Below are 16,947 nucleotides of genomic sequence, written 5' to 3'. Positions count from 1 at the left end.
AACAATTTCTAAAAAAAAAAAAAATCTATCTCATTATTCTGATATTAAGCCTAACAGAAACAAGTTTGATAATCCTGACTTACCTAAAAGAGTAAAAAGTTTAGTCACATTAACATCTGACTTTTAAATGACTTTTAAATTTAATTTCATTAAATTTAAATACAATGAATTAAAGTCTCATGTGCCTTTTTATACAGTGTATGTAAACTTCTGCTTTCAACTGAACTGTATAAACGCTAAGTTATAATTTTTCTGAACCACAAGTCGCATTATGGCGGCGCTGTTGATTGGTCAGATTTAGTAAAATCAGGTAAAACGGTTAAAACACACACATTCTAGTTTGAAGGCTCCGCCCTCGCGGTGACCTCACGGCTGACGACACACCGCCTCTACTGCCGTTTTTTGACTTTTAAAACCTACACCGGGGTAAAATCAGACATGTAACACCACTGACTGTAATGAAAGTCTTATATAGGCCTGCAGAGAATCAGAAATGTGTAGTTCGTGCGCGTCCGTTAGCTGAAGGATGATGATGGTGGTGATGTTTTCTGCTGGTGCTTTTAGCTTGCGTGCTAATGTTAGCGCTCCTCATTCAGTGTTTCTCTATGTGTGAATTGCTAACATAACAGCCCGCAGCCTTGGATTCACTTCGATCTCTTTTACCGCAGGTAAGAGCATACATTTATAGCTTATCATCTTCAACATAGTGCACGTGTTAAACATTTGTGCTGGAGCAAATTAGCAGCTTGAAGTGAGACATCAGACTGCACATGACTGACTGACTGACCTCCTGCCTTGACTTTTGCTTTTATACTAATGTATGTGAAGGTAAATCCTACTGTACTTGATGTTCTTACAATACACATCTGTGCTGTCAGTCAAGTGACACTTGCTTTTAACTAGTATCCCACAAATATATAATGATATGTATATAATATTTCTAAGTGATTAAGTTTGACGTTGTTATTGTTAGTTGTTTGTTTAGTTGTGAATTCCCCTTGCTGTGTGAGGAAAAAGGGTATCATTTCCGTTTTGTGTGTGGTGTTGAGTTGTGTTGTGATGTGTTGTGTGCTGTCAGACAGGTGGTGTCAGTGACAGATGTCCTCGGATTATGGCAGGGCTCTGTTTAGATCTCAGATCACTGGCAGGGTTTTCACCATATCTTGTGTGTAGAAGGCAAATAACACATCTATGGTTAATTTAGCACCATTTTGTAATAAACATCAGCGATTCAGTATTGTCATTCATTGTAATGGTTTAGACTGTCCTTTTATTTTTTGTGTGAAACTAGACCACTGAATCTGTCAGCTTTTTGAAATGGATATTTATACATCACATGAGAGATGACTAGGTACGTTTCCATTGATTTAATGCTTTGCTAGGATAGGACAATATTTGGATTGGACAACTATTTAAAAATCTGGTATCTGTTGTTGCAAGAAGTCAAAATATTGAGACAATCTGAATGCTTAGAAATTCAAAGGAAAGGTTTTATATACAGGACATTTAAAATATATTTTATGGTACCTAATTTTTGACTGTAAAAATTTTTGGTGTAAGAACAAAATCAGCAATTTTGACCTATGCATTTTTTGCTATTGCCAAAACTAGGGTTGCACGATACATCGTTTTAGCATCGAAATCGCGATATAACTGCCATATTATTTTATTTATTGTAGAGTTAATTGTTGGTACAAGTTGGAACAAGTTTATCTTATCCACAATTTATTTGTTTTATAACATGTTTATTTTTTTAAACCACTCAGGGGGTTAGTGTTTAGCTGTTTTTATATTTTTACAAATTTGTGACAAGATATTTCCTTCTGTTTTGTAATAGTTGTAATAAAAAAAAAGTTTGTAATTGTTGAATAAAAAGTTAAATAAGAATAAAAAGGTCCCAACACAAATCGTTAACGTTAACGTAATCATTTTGGATTGAACATAAAATAATGAAGTTGTTACAAAAAATTTTGCATTTAAAAAAGTTGTTTAAACAAGCGGCAAAAGTATTTTTTTTTCAGTGTAGAAAAAACATTTCTATAAAACAATGGCCACAGGTCGCAACCTTTTTGTGTTTTATTTATTTATTTTATTTTATTTTTAAATACACTTAAAAGTGAATGTAAACGTGTCATTTCTGCCACTATGATGTCACTAAACTGAATTCCATGTGTCAGCAGGAGCTTGAAGCGTTTACAGTTCATAACCTCTTTGAACTACTGACACAACCCATATAGCTAGTTAAACATTCTTTAAAGGTTCTTCACAATTCTGCCTTTTTTCTTGAATAGTTTATCCTCATCAAGCATTCTGATTCTTTGTAATCTATACACACACTTACTGGAAACATTTTACATCAGTGTTTTTTGTTCAATACAGATTTACATGTGTGTAAATTCTATTTATTATATAATAAGGGCTGTTAAAAACTTTAAATGAGGGAGATTTATTAGATTTTTTTTGTTGTTGTTATTAAAATGTTGATGCACAAATGTTGGATTTATAAACTGTCTCTTGCATATGGAAGTTAAAGGGGAAGTTCACCCATAATTCTGTCATCATTTGGTCACCTTGTTCCAAACTTGTTTGAATTTCTTTTGTTTCTGTTGAACACAAAAGAAAATATTCTGAAGAAAGCTGGAAACCTGTAATTGACTTCCATTGTATTAGTTTTCCTGCTATGAAGGTCAATGGTTACCCAGTTTCAACGTTCTTCAAAATATCTTCTCTTATGTTATACAGATTAAAGAAACTGGTAAAAGGTTTGGAACACTTGATGGTAGCGATGGGTACTGAGAACTTCAAGACAAACAGTACTGTTAATTGTAGTGCTACATGTATTTGATCTGAACCTTCAGGGAACGGACGTCACAGTTCAGTTTGACCATGAATACAGTCAGTCCAGATGTGTCAATCACTGTTAAGAATGTTCAAAGTTAAATAAGTTTAAAAAAGACACAGCAGTGCAAATACTTAGCAGGATTAAATCCAACGAGGCGGCTCGTAAGATTCTGACGGTAGGATAACCTTGAATAAAAATTTCACGTTTTCACGGTATTGTGATAACTGCTCTTAAATATGTTCTTTTTTTAAATGTCTGGGTAAAAAAAAACAAAAAAATTTTCCCCTTTGAACAATGTATTTTATTTTGAGAAGCATTTCTAATATGTTGGAGCAGTAAACATGTCAGGCTAAATAATTCAAATAAATCATTGACTTCTGCTGTCTTCATTAGTTTCGAAAACAGATTTCTTTACAATTTAAAACAGCATCTTTTCTGCTGTATATACTGTTGTCCTAAAAAACAAAACAAAAAAACGTCAATAAAATCGTACATATATCGTAAGAACGGTATAGCAGAAAAGTTTGGTGGTTTTAAAACATTGCCTTTTCCAAACTGGAGTTTACCTTGAAAACGTTTATCATCCCATGCCTACATGCAACTCAGTCTGAGTGCCGTATTTATTTATTTATCCAAACTTTATGCATCTACTTCTGTTTGTTTGCAGGTATTTGTAAACTTTTGTCTCTTTGCGTCAAATTATAGATAACAGTATTGATAAGATTATCGATAAGCAGTATTGGAATCAGTATTTGATATTAATAAAATCTAAACAATAACCATTCATACTTGAGAGTGAGTAAATAGTGAGTCAATTAAAATGTTTGGGTGGACTATGCTTTAGAGCATCTAAAAGGAGATTTTGCTTCTCTTTTTCTTTCATCAGTTAATCTCTTTGCTGTGTCATGCTGCATTTAGTGTGAATAATCTTTAATACTGACCTCTCCTTGATTTTCCAATTGGTGGCGTTATGTTTGGGTGTGGTAAAGAAGGTCAGATATTTGCCTTGTTGTGTGCATTATATGGACCCTACTACTTCCTACTACTTCCGGCAAGATTCTAAAGTGCACATCCAATGGATGCTACGCTATCCCATGATGCACCATGAGAAAATTCATGAATGGGAGTGAAGCGAGTAGGTCAGGTGATGACAAAATGGCATCCATAGTATGTCTGAGCTCCATTCACACTACTCTCTTTCATACTGCATAAAACATAATTTTCGATCAGTCGAGTAGTACATTCAAATGCAGTACCTAATGAGTAGTAGGCAATTTCGACACAGCCAATGTATTTTATTTTGAGAAACATTTCAAATATTTTGTAATAGTAAACATGTCAGGCAAAATAATTCAAATGAAGACTTCTGCTATCTTCATTAGTTTCTAAAACACAGATTTCTTTACAAATTAAAATCTCATCTTTGGATATCTTTTCTGCTGGAGATTCTGTTGTCCTAAAAAATGTAAAAAATAATATATATATAAAAAGAAAAATCCTGCGTATCCTGTAGGAACAATATAACAGAAATTGTTTAACAGAAAACCTTGACTTTTCCAAACCGCGGTATACCTTGAAAACGGTTATCGTCTCATATCTAGTCATGAGTTTATTTTTATTGAACTGTTCTATCTGAAGGTTTGCTTGAGGTTTTATTTCCTGTTATTAGTGTGCATTAATAAAACAAATAAATAACTTACCGTAATTTTAAATCTTTTTTTGTTTTTTTTTTGCAGGATAATCATTGCTAACTCTGAACTTGTGGGCATCTGGGGATTATTGTGACCCATCTTAGAGGTGAGTTTGTACCATTAGATCCAGTATTGCGTCATGAATTTTTAATTCATTCTCTATGGAAAAGCCTGTGACTAATTGTTAGTCTAATAAATATGAATCTGCAGTAAAATTAATTGTAATTATTTGGTTTTCACTCTAAAGACCCCGGTATATGTCAAACAAAATCAAAAAATTAACTAAAATAATAGTTTCAAACTAAATCTGATCAAAACAAAAGTCAGCTTGAGTTTTTTTCGACAGTTCAAAGCAGCTCATAAAAAGTTGGATGGCTGATGTTAAAGTGACGTTTCGACACAGTGTCGAGATCCTGAAGCGCAAGTGTTTCGAAACACTTCACCGAAGCATGATCTAAAACACCCAGGTCGCGTGACTAAGGTGATTCCAAACACCCTTGTCACATGACTAATGTGTTTCGAAACACCAGGGGGCAGGGCCTCGTGTACAAAGAGTTGCGTTGAATTAAAACTAAAACATTGCGTCCGGACAAAGCTGTAAATTTGCGTACGTACGCAGTGAAAAATTCAGATGTATAAAACACTGTGTACTTGGAATCCCACGCATATTCTCTTTGTACATCTAAATTAACATGAAACTGAGTGCTTGTGCACAACCGCAAAACCCCTCCCTGCTTCCTCTCCCATATAAATATGATAATGACTCCACTTTGGCAAAGCCAAATGAAAAAGCAATGGCAACAGCAAGCGAGAAGTAAGAGAAACTTCACAGAATGTGAATTGGAGGTGCTACTATCGGAGGTAGACCGGAGAATAACGGTGTTATTTGCAAGTTTGTCTTCTGGAACTAATGACAAAAGAAAAAAAAAATAGAGTTGGAGAGTTTAGCTGAAACAGTTAACGCAGTGGGGTCTGAACATCACACGGTGAATTAATTTAAAAAAGAAAAGGTCTTATGCAAAGGTGCAGGTTAAGAGCAAGCAACAACCTCCCGCTCTCCCTCAAGAAGCCAATACGGAAGTGTCTGAAAAAACTGCAATTCATCAAAGTTCCGCTAGTCCTGGCTCCATAACAGAGCAAATTTCAATTGAGCCCACTGTTAGAATGGCCAACTTTAGAGCAGGAAAAAAAGGTGTTTACAGCCTGGTACAAAGAACGATTTTGGTTCATATAGCTAAAATTACCATTCATGACAACTGTGAGGGGGTGAATTTTTTTTAATTTTCAGCTGCCCAGCGATGGAGGGATGTGCGCTTTCAGCTGCCCAATCACATTTGAGCATTACATATTATTTGCACATTTATTGAATGGACATGTTTCCGATTCACGTATGCAGATTCATCTTCAGATGGCGCCTTTATAGCAATGTGCGTGAAGTCGATCGCTTTTAATGTTTGGCTGGTCAACTGCATGATATGGAAACCGTATATACCTGCTAGACATGCGGATGATCCCGTCTCATACAGCTGCCATTGCACGGCTCAAAGATACTTTGGAGTGTGCAGTTCAACATAATTGCCTCTAGGAGTCGCCAATGCAAATAAAACAAACACACACAAGAAAAACTAGATTTTAAAGACTCAGACGGGGTCACACACCAGCTGTAAAGAGCCACCATGTTGCGCTATGTCTTTTAAAGTTATAAAAATTGATTTATTCTGCCTGTCTGCTGCAAATAGAAAACAACGTTAAGATGTAGTGTGCCGCGATGGGGCTTCTCGTGGAGGAGGCCAGATGTGTACTGTTCTCACAACTGCCAAAGCTGCATTTAGGGCATACATCAGGGCACCTCTCTCTCTGTTGGTAAAGCGCTGTCAACAAATATTTTTTCTCCATATCCCATAATGCACAGCGCATCGGCCTACGGCAGCTGAATTGGTCCAAAAGGCGCAGTACTTTTTGCGGTTGGACCTGTTTTAGTACGGATCATATTCTCACCACAAACAAACCGCTCCAGGGTTCGTTTGAAAGCCTATCGAGACCACCTCTTCAAGCAGGTCTCGTTAAGCTTATTTGGTCCGCTTTTGGTGCGCACTCGAGCACGATTGCTGCATTCACACCTGCCCAAACGAACCATACCAAAAGGGAAAACGAACTCCTAGTGCGATTCAATCGAACTAAATAAGGCAGGTGTGAAAGCACCCTTAGGTTTGATCAACATAATTAGTTTTGTTTACAGAGTTTGAGGTTCATTGTATCATTATTATTGACACCTTACAGATGTTACAGATCTACTTTACCATCGCACACACTTTGCAACGTTTTATTTATCAAGTTTAGGAGTCTCTTTAACACTTATGTTTATTTTAATATAAAGATATCAGACATTTTGTTTAAATATTTTTGTTTTTGATTATTAAAACTATTTGCCTTAGTAATATTGGTAAATTAAATTAAAGTGGTCAGATAAAATCCTAATATTCCTAAATATATTGTTAAATAATATTCAATAATTATCAATATCGAATGATATAAAACATGATATTGTAATAATTTTTTTACAATATCGCCCAGCCCTATCCTATTGTACAGAACTGTATAGCTCAGTGGAAACGGGGCATCAGAGACTTCTATTAGAAACACTGAAAAGCCCTTCTGAAAATGTTGTTGTGTTTTTGTGCTCTGTTAAAGAGGGAGAGGATGATGATGAGTGTCTGTGAGGAGCAGGAAGAGGGCTGTGAGGCTGGATATTACCAGCTCTAACCTTCAGTTTGACCTCTGCCGGGACTCTGTGAGTGGCTGACAGCTGTCTGTAGTGAACATGTCTGTGCACGAGGACTTGGATCACCCTCGCTTTTTTGTTGGAGCTGATGACGGCGAGGGAGATGAACTGCTGGATCCAGGCAGAGTCCTCGGCTATGATTGTCTGTATGAGAACGTGGAAGAAGAGGATGAAGAGAGAGATGATGCAGAATATGATTCGGTAAGTGGAAAACGCCTGCTCTTTTGCTGCCTCTTAGGGACGGTGAATGATTGGTTTTGAGTTCAGCCGGCTGGTAAGAGGTGTGCAGGTAATCTTCTTCTTTAGCATCTGTGTTAGCATTCCCGCTTCCCATGCAATCCCACTCCATCAAGCGCATTTCATTTTAAAAACATGCCGCATAAACTGATTCATTTCAGTAAGTCACAGCATTTTCTGATTTGATTAGAGGATTAAGCCCAGGTTTTCCATGCGTCCTGGAGCACTTTGATGGATGTTTTTAAAAATGTATCCACAGGAAGAATTTTAAGTATATTAGGGCTGCACGATAATGGGAAAATCGGACATTGTGGTATTTTGCTTTTCTACAATACACAGTAACATATTAATTCATTCATTTAGTTTAATAATACATTACATAATTAATAAATTACAATAAATAATACATTACAAGCATATCTTTGCTTTGTTTCATTTATATAAAAGTTAAATAAACATTGCTTTAGGGTTTTCAGGGACAGAAATCGAACAATCAAGCATAAAATAACATGATCAACATTGTTTACATTAGTTAGAACTAATACTATCTTTATCTTTATAATTGTAATAAATAATAATAATAAATGCTTACTTTTATATAGCGCTTTTCTAGACTCTCAATGCGCTTTTCTCAATGGGGGGGATCTGCTTATCCACCACCAGTGTGCAGAATCCACCTGGATGACTTGACGGCTGCATTATTGTGCCAGACCACACATCAATTGATTGGTGGAGAGGAGACAGAGTGATGAAGTCAATTATAATATGAGGATGTTTAGGAGGCCATGATGGACAGCGGCCGATGGGCAAATTTAGCCTGGATGCCGGGGTGAAACCCCTACTCTTTTTCGAAGGACATCCTGGGATTTTTAATGACCACAGAGAGTCAGGACCTCAGTTTAACATCTCTTCCGAAATATATTAATATATTTATATATATATATACACACACAGTTGAGGTCAGAATTATTAGCCTGAACTATTAGCCCCCTGTTTATTTTTTCCCTCAGTTTCTGTTTACCGGAGAGAAGTTTTTTTAGCACATTTCTAAACATAATAGTTTTACTAACTCATTTCTAATAACTGATTTATTTTATCTTTGCCATGATGACAGTAAATAATATTTTACTAGATATTTTTCAAGACACTTCTATACAGCTTAAAGTGACATTTAAAGGCTTAACTAGGTTTATTAGGTTAACTAGGCAGGTTAGGGTAATTAGGCAAGTTATTGCATAACGATGGTTTGTTCAGTAGACTATTGAAAAAATATAGCCTAATGATTTTGTCCTTAAAACTGTTTAAAAAAAAAAAAACGCTTTTATTCTAGTCGGAATAAAACAAACGAGGCTTTCTCCAAAAGAAAAATATATAAAAAAAAAAAAAAAAAAAAATATATATATATATATATATATATATATTAGTTTTTTTTTTTTATGTAAGTTGCATCTGAGTATGGTAGCACCAGGTCAAATTGCAGTGTTGAGAAGGAAAAAGACACAGCAAGAATGGTCTAATCTGATTCAATGATTTATGCTAAGCTAAAAGTGTTTCCGGCAGACCTGGAAAATGGCTGCATGGATTCAAAAATGGTAAAACTCGACTGCTTAACTCCTAGGATATTTTTTAAATGAGCCTATTTCCAAATAGTGGAGTGTTTCTTTAAACAAATCTAATGAATTTAGGTAAATATTAATTGCACGTGTTGCATCTGCAGCCCCCAGAGAGACAGATAGTGGTGGGTATCTGTGCCATGTCCAAGAAGTCAAAGTCCAAACCTATGAAGGAGATTCTGGAGAGACTGAGTCTGTTCAAATACATCACTGTGGTTACGTTTGAAGAGGAAGTCATTCTGAATGAGACGGTGGAAAACTGGCCGCTCTGTGATTGTCTCATTTCTTTCCATTCCAAAGGTTAGTGGTATTCTCTCTGTTACCTAATGAAATAATATAATAAATAAAAAATAGTGTTTTTTCCAGAAACCAAGTCCATTAGTTCCATTCCATTAGATTACATTTAGATTTTTGATTTATTTATTTATTTTTTATTCTTTATATATTCCTTATGAGTATTTATACCTCTTTTTTGGCCATCTGTATTACATTTTTCTGGGAGAAGAAATTATGAATGGTCCATTGGGATAAATCAGAAAGAAAATAAGGAAAAGAAATAAGTTGCACCAGTTTAGATATCATCTTTTATTATTAAATAAAAAAAAGTATGCAATATTTATGTACCTTTTTACAGACATTATAAAGATGCTTTGTTTCCCATCACTCCACTTCAAACCTTTTAAATAGCATTATACAGAACAGAAAAAACTGATTTTATGTGTAAAACAAAGATAAATTCTGATATATACATGTAATTTTACAGTTTGTGTGCGCAGTAAAAAAACCTTTGTGGTTATATACACGTAATTTATTGCAAACATCAATCGTAAACAAGAAAACTACTAGCAAATCAGGTGATGAAATTATTTGACTCATTCCAGAAGAACAGAACAGTAAATGAGGACTTTAAAGTGTGCATATATTTGTAAAATAATATGAAATATGCAAGTACACTTTACAATACGTTGTCATCGAGTTAACCTGAGAATCAAAAACAAAGGGCGATACTTCAACATTATTTATTAATTAATTAGCTAATGCTGTTTTACACTTCACGGTTCATTCACGGTTCATGTGATTATAGATACAAATAAACAGCCAATATCTTATGAATAGGCAGGAAATCAACCTCTAGTAAATAGTGAGAACTCTACCTTAAACTAAAATGTTACTGTTCATTCCCTGTTGATATTTTCACACATCAGAAAAGTATTTATTAGCAGCGTTTATTGTCTGTTTTCACAGGTTTCCCACTTGATAAGGCTGTGGCTTATGAGAAGCTGAGGAATCCATTTGTCATCAATGATCTGGATCTTCAGTACTACATTCAGGATAGGTGAGCTTCACGTCTGCCATCACAATATGGTTATTATATAGTGAATAGTGAATAGTGGCTAATTTCTCCATGAAATGATAGGAGTGCAGTCATGTAAATGCGCTGATGGGATTGTAATTGTGCGGGTGATTTACTGACAGTGCTCAAATGAAAGAACTCAGACACAACAGCTTGTTTCCAAATTGACTGGTGTAATCTACTAAGTGAAAATTAGGTCACAAACAAGCACAGGCAGTGATAATCAGGTATGTGTGATCTACTAACAACACAAGCGTAATTAATACATTCATTTTGGGGTGTTAAAGGAATAATACAAATAGCATCATATTGACTATTTGGAATATGGACATTAACGCATGAGGTGACGAGAGTGAGGATGGGCATTTTTTGCAAAACAGGCATGACTTTTTTGCACATACATCATCAAGCGACTAGAAGCTCTCTCACTACACTCATCTATGCACTGAGAACTGTTTCCCTAGCTGTAGATTAAAGCTAATAATAATGTAAATAATGTTCAGGTTCTTGCACAGACTGGTTGTTTTGGTTTATAAGGGCTCTATTTTTAAGGTCTAGGCACAAAGTCTGAAGCAAAGGGCGTGCCTGAATCCACTTTTGCTATTTTAAAAATGGGAAAATACGCTCTGCTCCGCAGTGCATGGTCTAACAGGGTTGAGCTTATTCTCCTAATGAGTTATAGGTGCGTTTTGAGTATAAGCCAATCAGAGTCTCATCTCCCATTCCCTTTAAAAGTCAGTTGCGTCACTCCACGGCCCACTTGCTATTTACATGGCATACTTTGTAAGTGGAAAAACTGAACACTTCAAATATACAGTTATATATATATATAGTTAGTGCTGTCAAAATTTGTGCGTTAACGCATGCGATTCATTTGAAATATTTAATGGGTTAAAATTTTTTTACGGAATTAACGCAGTTGCAGGTTTTTTTTTACTTCCTGTTGTGTTGAACGTGTTCAACATGCAAAGAAATATGGATAAGACTAAGGAAGCACTTTTTGAAGGCAAGTTTCAGTATAAAACAATTAATGTCGCATCACCAAGCTATCCAGTGCGATTATGCATGTTGAATCTGAAGGGAGTCGCTCCGGCGCATTGTGTGTATCTGTGTGTGTGTGTGTGTGTGTGTGTGTGTGTGTGTGTGTGTGTGTGTGTGTGTGTGTGTGTGTGTGTGTGTGTGTGTGTGTGTGTGTGTGTGTGTGTGTGTGTGTGTGTGTGTGTGTGTGTGTGTGTGTGTGTGTGTGTCTGTGTGTGTCTGTGTCAGGGGTGGAGTGAGCGACGTATCTGAGTAGGGCCGTGTGCGTGCGAGACGTACCTGAAGAGCGGTTAGGGTGAGTTGCGCCGCGCGCGACGCACCTAAAGAGCGGTGGGGATGAGTTTTCGTGCAACGTATCTGAAGAGCTAGGAGGGATGCGATGGAGAGGGGTGTGCAACGTATTTAAGAACCTGGCGGGAGACGCACGATTTCCGGGAAATTATCATTCATTTGCGGGAATCCGGGAGTCTCTGTGCATTTGCGGGATTTTCCCGCAACTTCCGGGAGACTTGGGATGTCTGGACTGGACTATCTTAGCAACTGGATGAATGTAAAGGAGCACTGAGCAAAATTATTTCTACCTTATAATTAATGTTCTCAACTCACAGCAATACAACTTTACAATGAGTACAATTGTTTGTGTTCAATACTTTATTATTATTATAATAATTATTATTATTATTATTATTATTATAATTTTCCATTTTCCATATCTGCAATGCCTGTATTTTGGCATTTTTTGCAGTCCACTTAGAATCCAACATGCAGACAATTTTTGTTTGTTATTGGCATTGACTGTTTTAAAATTCAATTGGAACTTAAATGCCTGTGTTTTTAATCTATTTTAAATGCCCCTGTTTAAAACACAAGACTTCTGCTACTTGGAAATGCGGAACAGGCCATTTTTTGTTTTAAAAAATTTCTGCTTCGTGTCAAAAAATTCTGTGTGATTGAGGCTTTTTCCTCTATATCAAGAACACAAAGTTCTGAATTTCAAACTTTTCCTTGTAAGAACTAACTCCCGAGGATGCAAGGACATGTCGGGTAAATCTTTAAATGGAACGTGTAGCCTACATTATAACGTCATTCATGTACCCTGGATACATTGTTTTCCTATCTTTACAATAAAACGAAAACATGATATAAAGCACTGCCTCTTTTAATTTTGATAGTAACACCAAAAATGTAAAGGCATAGTGTACATATTTATATCACAGTCATCTTCACTGCTCGCATATTTATAATAAAACGGAGCCTAATAGTTAACATAACTGCCTCCTGTCATATTCATTGAAAAATATTAATCATGCAATTAAATAATGGTGTTTAATGTTTTTGCAAACAATAAAGTTTAACAGAAAGTTTAAAGTTTGTTCTTTTTAAACAGGATTTCACTTCAAATGTTTGTAAAGAAATCCTAAAATTAGTTTGTATGATTTTAGGTTATTTTTATTCACTTAAAAATTAATTGGCTTCCATGCCTAGAACTCATTTAAATCTGGACGATACTAGCTTGATGAACAAGAACTAATCTCATTGCCTTGTTGTTTAAAGAAGAATAAAAGTGTTTTAGGACTGGAATGATACAGGGATAATGATGGATTTTTGTTTTTTGGGTGAACTAACCTTTTAAGTAATGAAGGTTTTTTTAGAGGCTGACCTTTTTATTTAATGTTAAGTAATGTCAATGATATATAGCAGAAGATTAAAGAATCATCTATTTGAACAATGGCTCTTGAAGCATCTTTGCAGAACATTAATAACATTTGTGCATGTACAATGGTAAAAACAGATGGATTGTAGTTCAAATAATTAATATGTCCCCCCTATCCAAGATTTAAATTCTGCTGTAATGTGTTTGTGTTTAGGAGGGAGGTGTATCGGATCCTGAAGGATGAGGGAATACAACTCCCCCGATTTGCAGTTCTGAACAGAGATCCTGCCCGACCAGAAGGTTTGTTAACTCCCTTAAATCTCACACTGACCTAGTTTGGACGACATTAAAACAAGCCTGTGGCACCAGAGATCAGATAATGTGTTTAGATTATCTACATCGCAGTGGTCTGTTCTCATGTAGGAGTTTATTGTGCATCTGCGTAAAATATAATAAATTACAAGCATACATAAACACAACAGAGCAAAGATTAAAGTTGATTAAACCATGCTTTGTTTTTCTGGGGAGTCTAACAGTATTTAAGTACAGAAACTGATACGAGAAATAATGATAATGCAATAATATGATGAAAAATAATGTGGTCTACATGATAAAAAAAGTTTAAAGTTACAAATGGGAATTTTTACAAACAATATTTTGAAGCAACTTTGGAAACTGATGACCCACTGACTTAAATAGTATATGTTTTTCTTGCTATGATAGTCAGTGTTTGCCGTTTTCTAACATTCCTCCAAATATATTTTTCCTAATAGAATTAAGAAACTCTTCAAGGTTTGAAACCAATTGTGGTTGAGTAAATAGTGAGTAAATTTGCATTTTTAGGCGAACTATTATCCCTTTTAGGCTAAAGATAACAACCCTGCATCACTGATCTAATCTTCTGTTCAAGTTATGTTGAATAAATTGTATTTATGAGTTGAACACACCACAAAAGTGTTATGGAGTCGAAAGTTAATATCTTCAAGCCCCTAGTTTCTGGTTTGGGGGCATGTCGATGAGAAATATAGTGGAATTAATGGATGTGACGCCTGATGTTTATGCAAATTTTTGTTAAAACTGAAATAATAATGAAAAGCTGTCAGACTGAGGCAGATGGATTGAACTTGAATAAAATACTTCCAGGTGAGATGAAGCAGTGTAATTGTTACAAAAAAAGCTTTTTTTTAATCTGACAAGATTACAGTAAAACAATTAAAGGTACAGTGCATTTTTGCCATTAAAGGGTGCGTATTCATAACAAACAAAGGCGTAGGTTAATGATGATGTGACTGAGTGTCACAACCCCCTGATGTTAGTCTAGGGAATGGGGTTTGACATTCATTTCTTGTCAGCTTAGTCCCTTCATTAATCCGCGGTTGCCACAGCGGAATGAACCGCCAATTTATCCGGCTAGTTTTTACACAGCGGATGCCCTTCCAGCCGCAACCCATCTCTGCGAAACATCCACACACACATTCACACACACACTCATACACTACGGACGCATGTCCTTGGACTGTGGGGGAAACCAGAGCACCCGGAGGAAACCCACACGAAGGCAGGGAGAACATGCAAACTCTACACAGAAATGCCAATTGAGCCGAGGTTTGAACCAGCGACCCAGCAACCTTCTTGCTGTGAGGCGACAGCACTACCTACTGCGCCACTGCCTCACCCGGTTTGACATTTATGTGCAATTAAAATAAATTTTATAGAAACAGTGAATGAAGTGCAAAAGACAACCAAAGTAGATACCAAAAATATGTGACTTTATTTACAATACCCAAACGTGAACATAAACAACGAATTAATGAAAATAAAGAAAAAGTAACTAAGGCAAAAATATACAATTTACAATATATACAACACTGAGACAAATAAAGACAAGAAAAAAAACAAGAGAGCTGGCGGAAGGGACGTGGGCGGCGCTAAAGAAATGAAAATAACAAAACTCAAACTACTGTATATCTAACTCCCCAGAAGCATCTAACTAACTAAATATATGAAAACAAAATAATAAACACGCGAAGAGTCTTCCGAGTTCTAACTATCTACTTTATCTATCCAAAAAGCACAAGGGGTGGCGCTCGCCCCTAACCTCATGTACTATACAGAACAGTAGTCCTACGGGTTGCAAAATGTATGTCACGTGACCTTCTTACCTGTCCGTTTCGTCCAAGCCTCGTAAACAACATAACTGAGAAAATGGAATGAGATAACGGATGGATAACTTGCACACACAGAAACGGGCAACAACAAAAATACACAGTTAGAAGGTTTTTCTAAACGCAACGCATCACACAAACACAGAAACAAGCGGAAAAAGAAGAGAAGGGGCTAGTGAGTGGTCTGGCACACGCTTTTATAACGGGTGGTTATACTTTGCTTTGCTTTGCTTATTGGATGTGACGAAATAGTAGTATGAAATAGAAAATAAGGTCTCTGCATACTGACGTGTGAAAATTATGTAGACTTTTTTTTTAAAATCCAAATAGTTAGTCACTCACACAAACCTTGCACACCGAGTCTGATGCATATTGAATAATCCATTGTGAAATAATTTGCAAAACAATACAGGCAGACACATGCAAAACAGACAAACACACACACCAAAAGTCAGTTTTTCAGAGTTTTTCAAATCAAACCTGTTTAATTGTGTGTTTTTTTTTTTTTGTTTGTTTTTTTTTGATAGACAAAGGTTTCGGAGGCTGTGTGTCAATACAATTGAGTTAAATTTATATTTTAACATGCAAAAATTGGGGACGTACATTTTGGATTCAGTGTGCAATAACCTTAAGGCTTAAAGCCATCGTAACCAAACAAAAGCGTTGAAGCAATTACTAGAATGATACTAATAAAGTGCACAACATATTAAAGCATATTTGGCATTTCCCTGATTTTTATAAAACCATACTGGAAATCGAGGCTATGTGACATTATTAGCTTGATGACAAAGCACACGGCCTGTTATTTCTCTGGATTTAAACATTCTTTGTAACATTTGAGATAATATAAATATATAAATCAGAAAATTGTATAACTTTAAAATACAGCTTTTTACATATTGTCATTAATATGCAGTGGCTTCATCAATTATTTTTTCTTTTTCAAGAGAAGGTACACGGCCATCTTGTGATGAAAAAATGACTTGAAGTACAAACATCCCAGCAGGACACAAATGCAGACATTGCTGTGATGTTTTTTCTAGAATGTAACCTGGTGGAGGGAGAGGACCATGTGGAGGTGAATGGGGAGATTTTCCAGAAGCCTTTTGTTGAGAAGCCAGTGAGTGCCGAAGACCACAATGTCTACATCTACTACCCAACATCTGCAGGCGGAGGCAGTCAGCGGCTCTTCCGCAAGGTGGGATCCAAATACACACCACATTCTACATAGGATTCTTATCAGAAGTATTTACAAACCAGTGGTTATAAAAAGCAATACACTAGTGTTGTTCAATTGCGCAACCAATCCCTACTGATTTTTAAAATTCATGTACATTTCCGTTAACGTTTGAGCTGTTGAGTGGGTTCCTATATCTGCTGATTAGAGCTGCATGATTAATCGAAGGGGATTTTCATGCACATTTGCTCAAAGCCAGATGGTTCAATCAGCATTAAAAGTCCTGTGAAATTAAAATCCAAGTTCTTAGGATATCTATAATCTAGTGTGCAACAAAACAGTGACAATATTCACATTTATAAGATATAAACATCCATTGCATTATAAATATCAA

At 35.8% G+C, this 16,947-nt stretch overlaps 1 protein-coding gene across 21 annotated transcripts in view; it reads left to right on the top strand.

Annotated features, from left to right (window-relative positions):
* The first annotated feature begins 348 nt into the window (after positions 1–348).
* ppip5k2 (diphosphoinositol pentakisphosphate kinase 2) overlaps positions 349–16,947 on the top strand; it is a 93,156-nt gene continuing 76,557 nt past the window's right edge. For all 21 annotated transcript variants that reach the window (XR_012386106.1, XM_009305118.5, XM_073914401.1 and 18 more), the window contains exons 1-7: positions 349–668; positions 4,579–4,639; positions 7,225–7,516; positions 9,270–9,465; positions 10,411–10,501; positions 13,426–13,511; positions 16,420–16,574. Coding sequence is in view for 20 of the 21 variants with exons in the window: in XM_009305118.5 (XP_009303393.1) it covers positions 7,355–7,516; positions 9,270–9,465; positions 10,411–10,501; positions 13,426–13,511; positions 16,420–16,574 (690 nt within the window). In the remaining variant the exon portion in view is untranslated. The remainder of the gene's footprint in view (positions 669–4,578; positions 4,640–7,224; positions 7,517–9,269; positions 9,466–10,410; positions 10,502–13,425; positions 13,512–16,419; positions 16,575–16,947) is intronic.

Source organism: Danio rerio, chromosome 10 (genome assembly GCF_049306965.1).
Source record: "Danio rerio strain Tuebingen ecotype United States chromosome 10, GRCz12tu, whole genome shotgun sequence".
Taxonomy (NCBI): Eukaryota; Metazoa; Chordata; class Actinopteri; order Cypriniformes; family Danionidae; genus Danio; species Danio rerio.
This window is presented reverse-complemented; position numbering and strand designations above follow the sequence as displayed.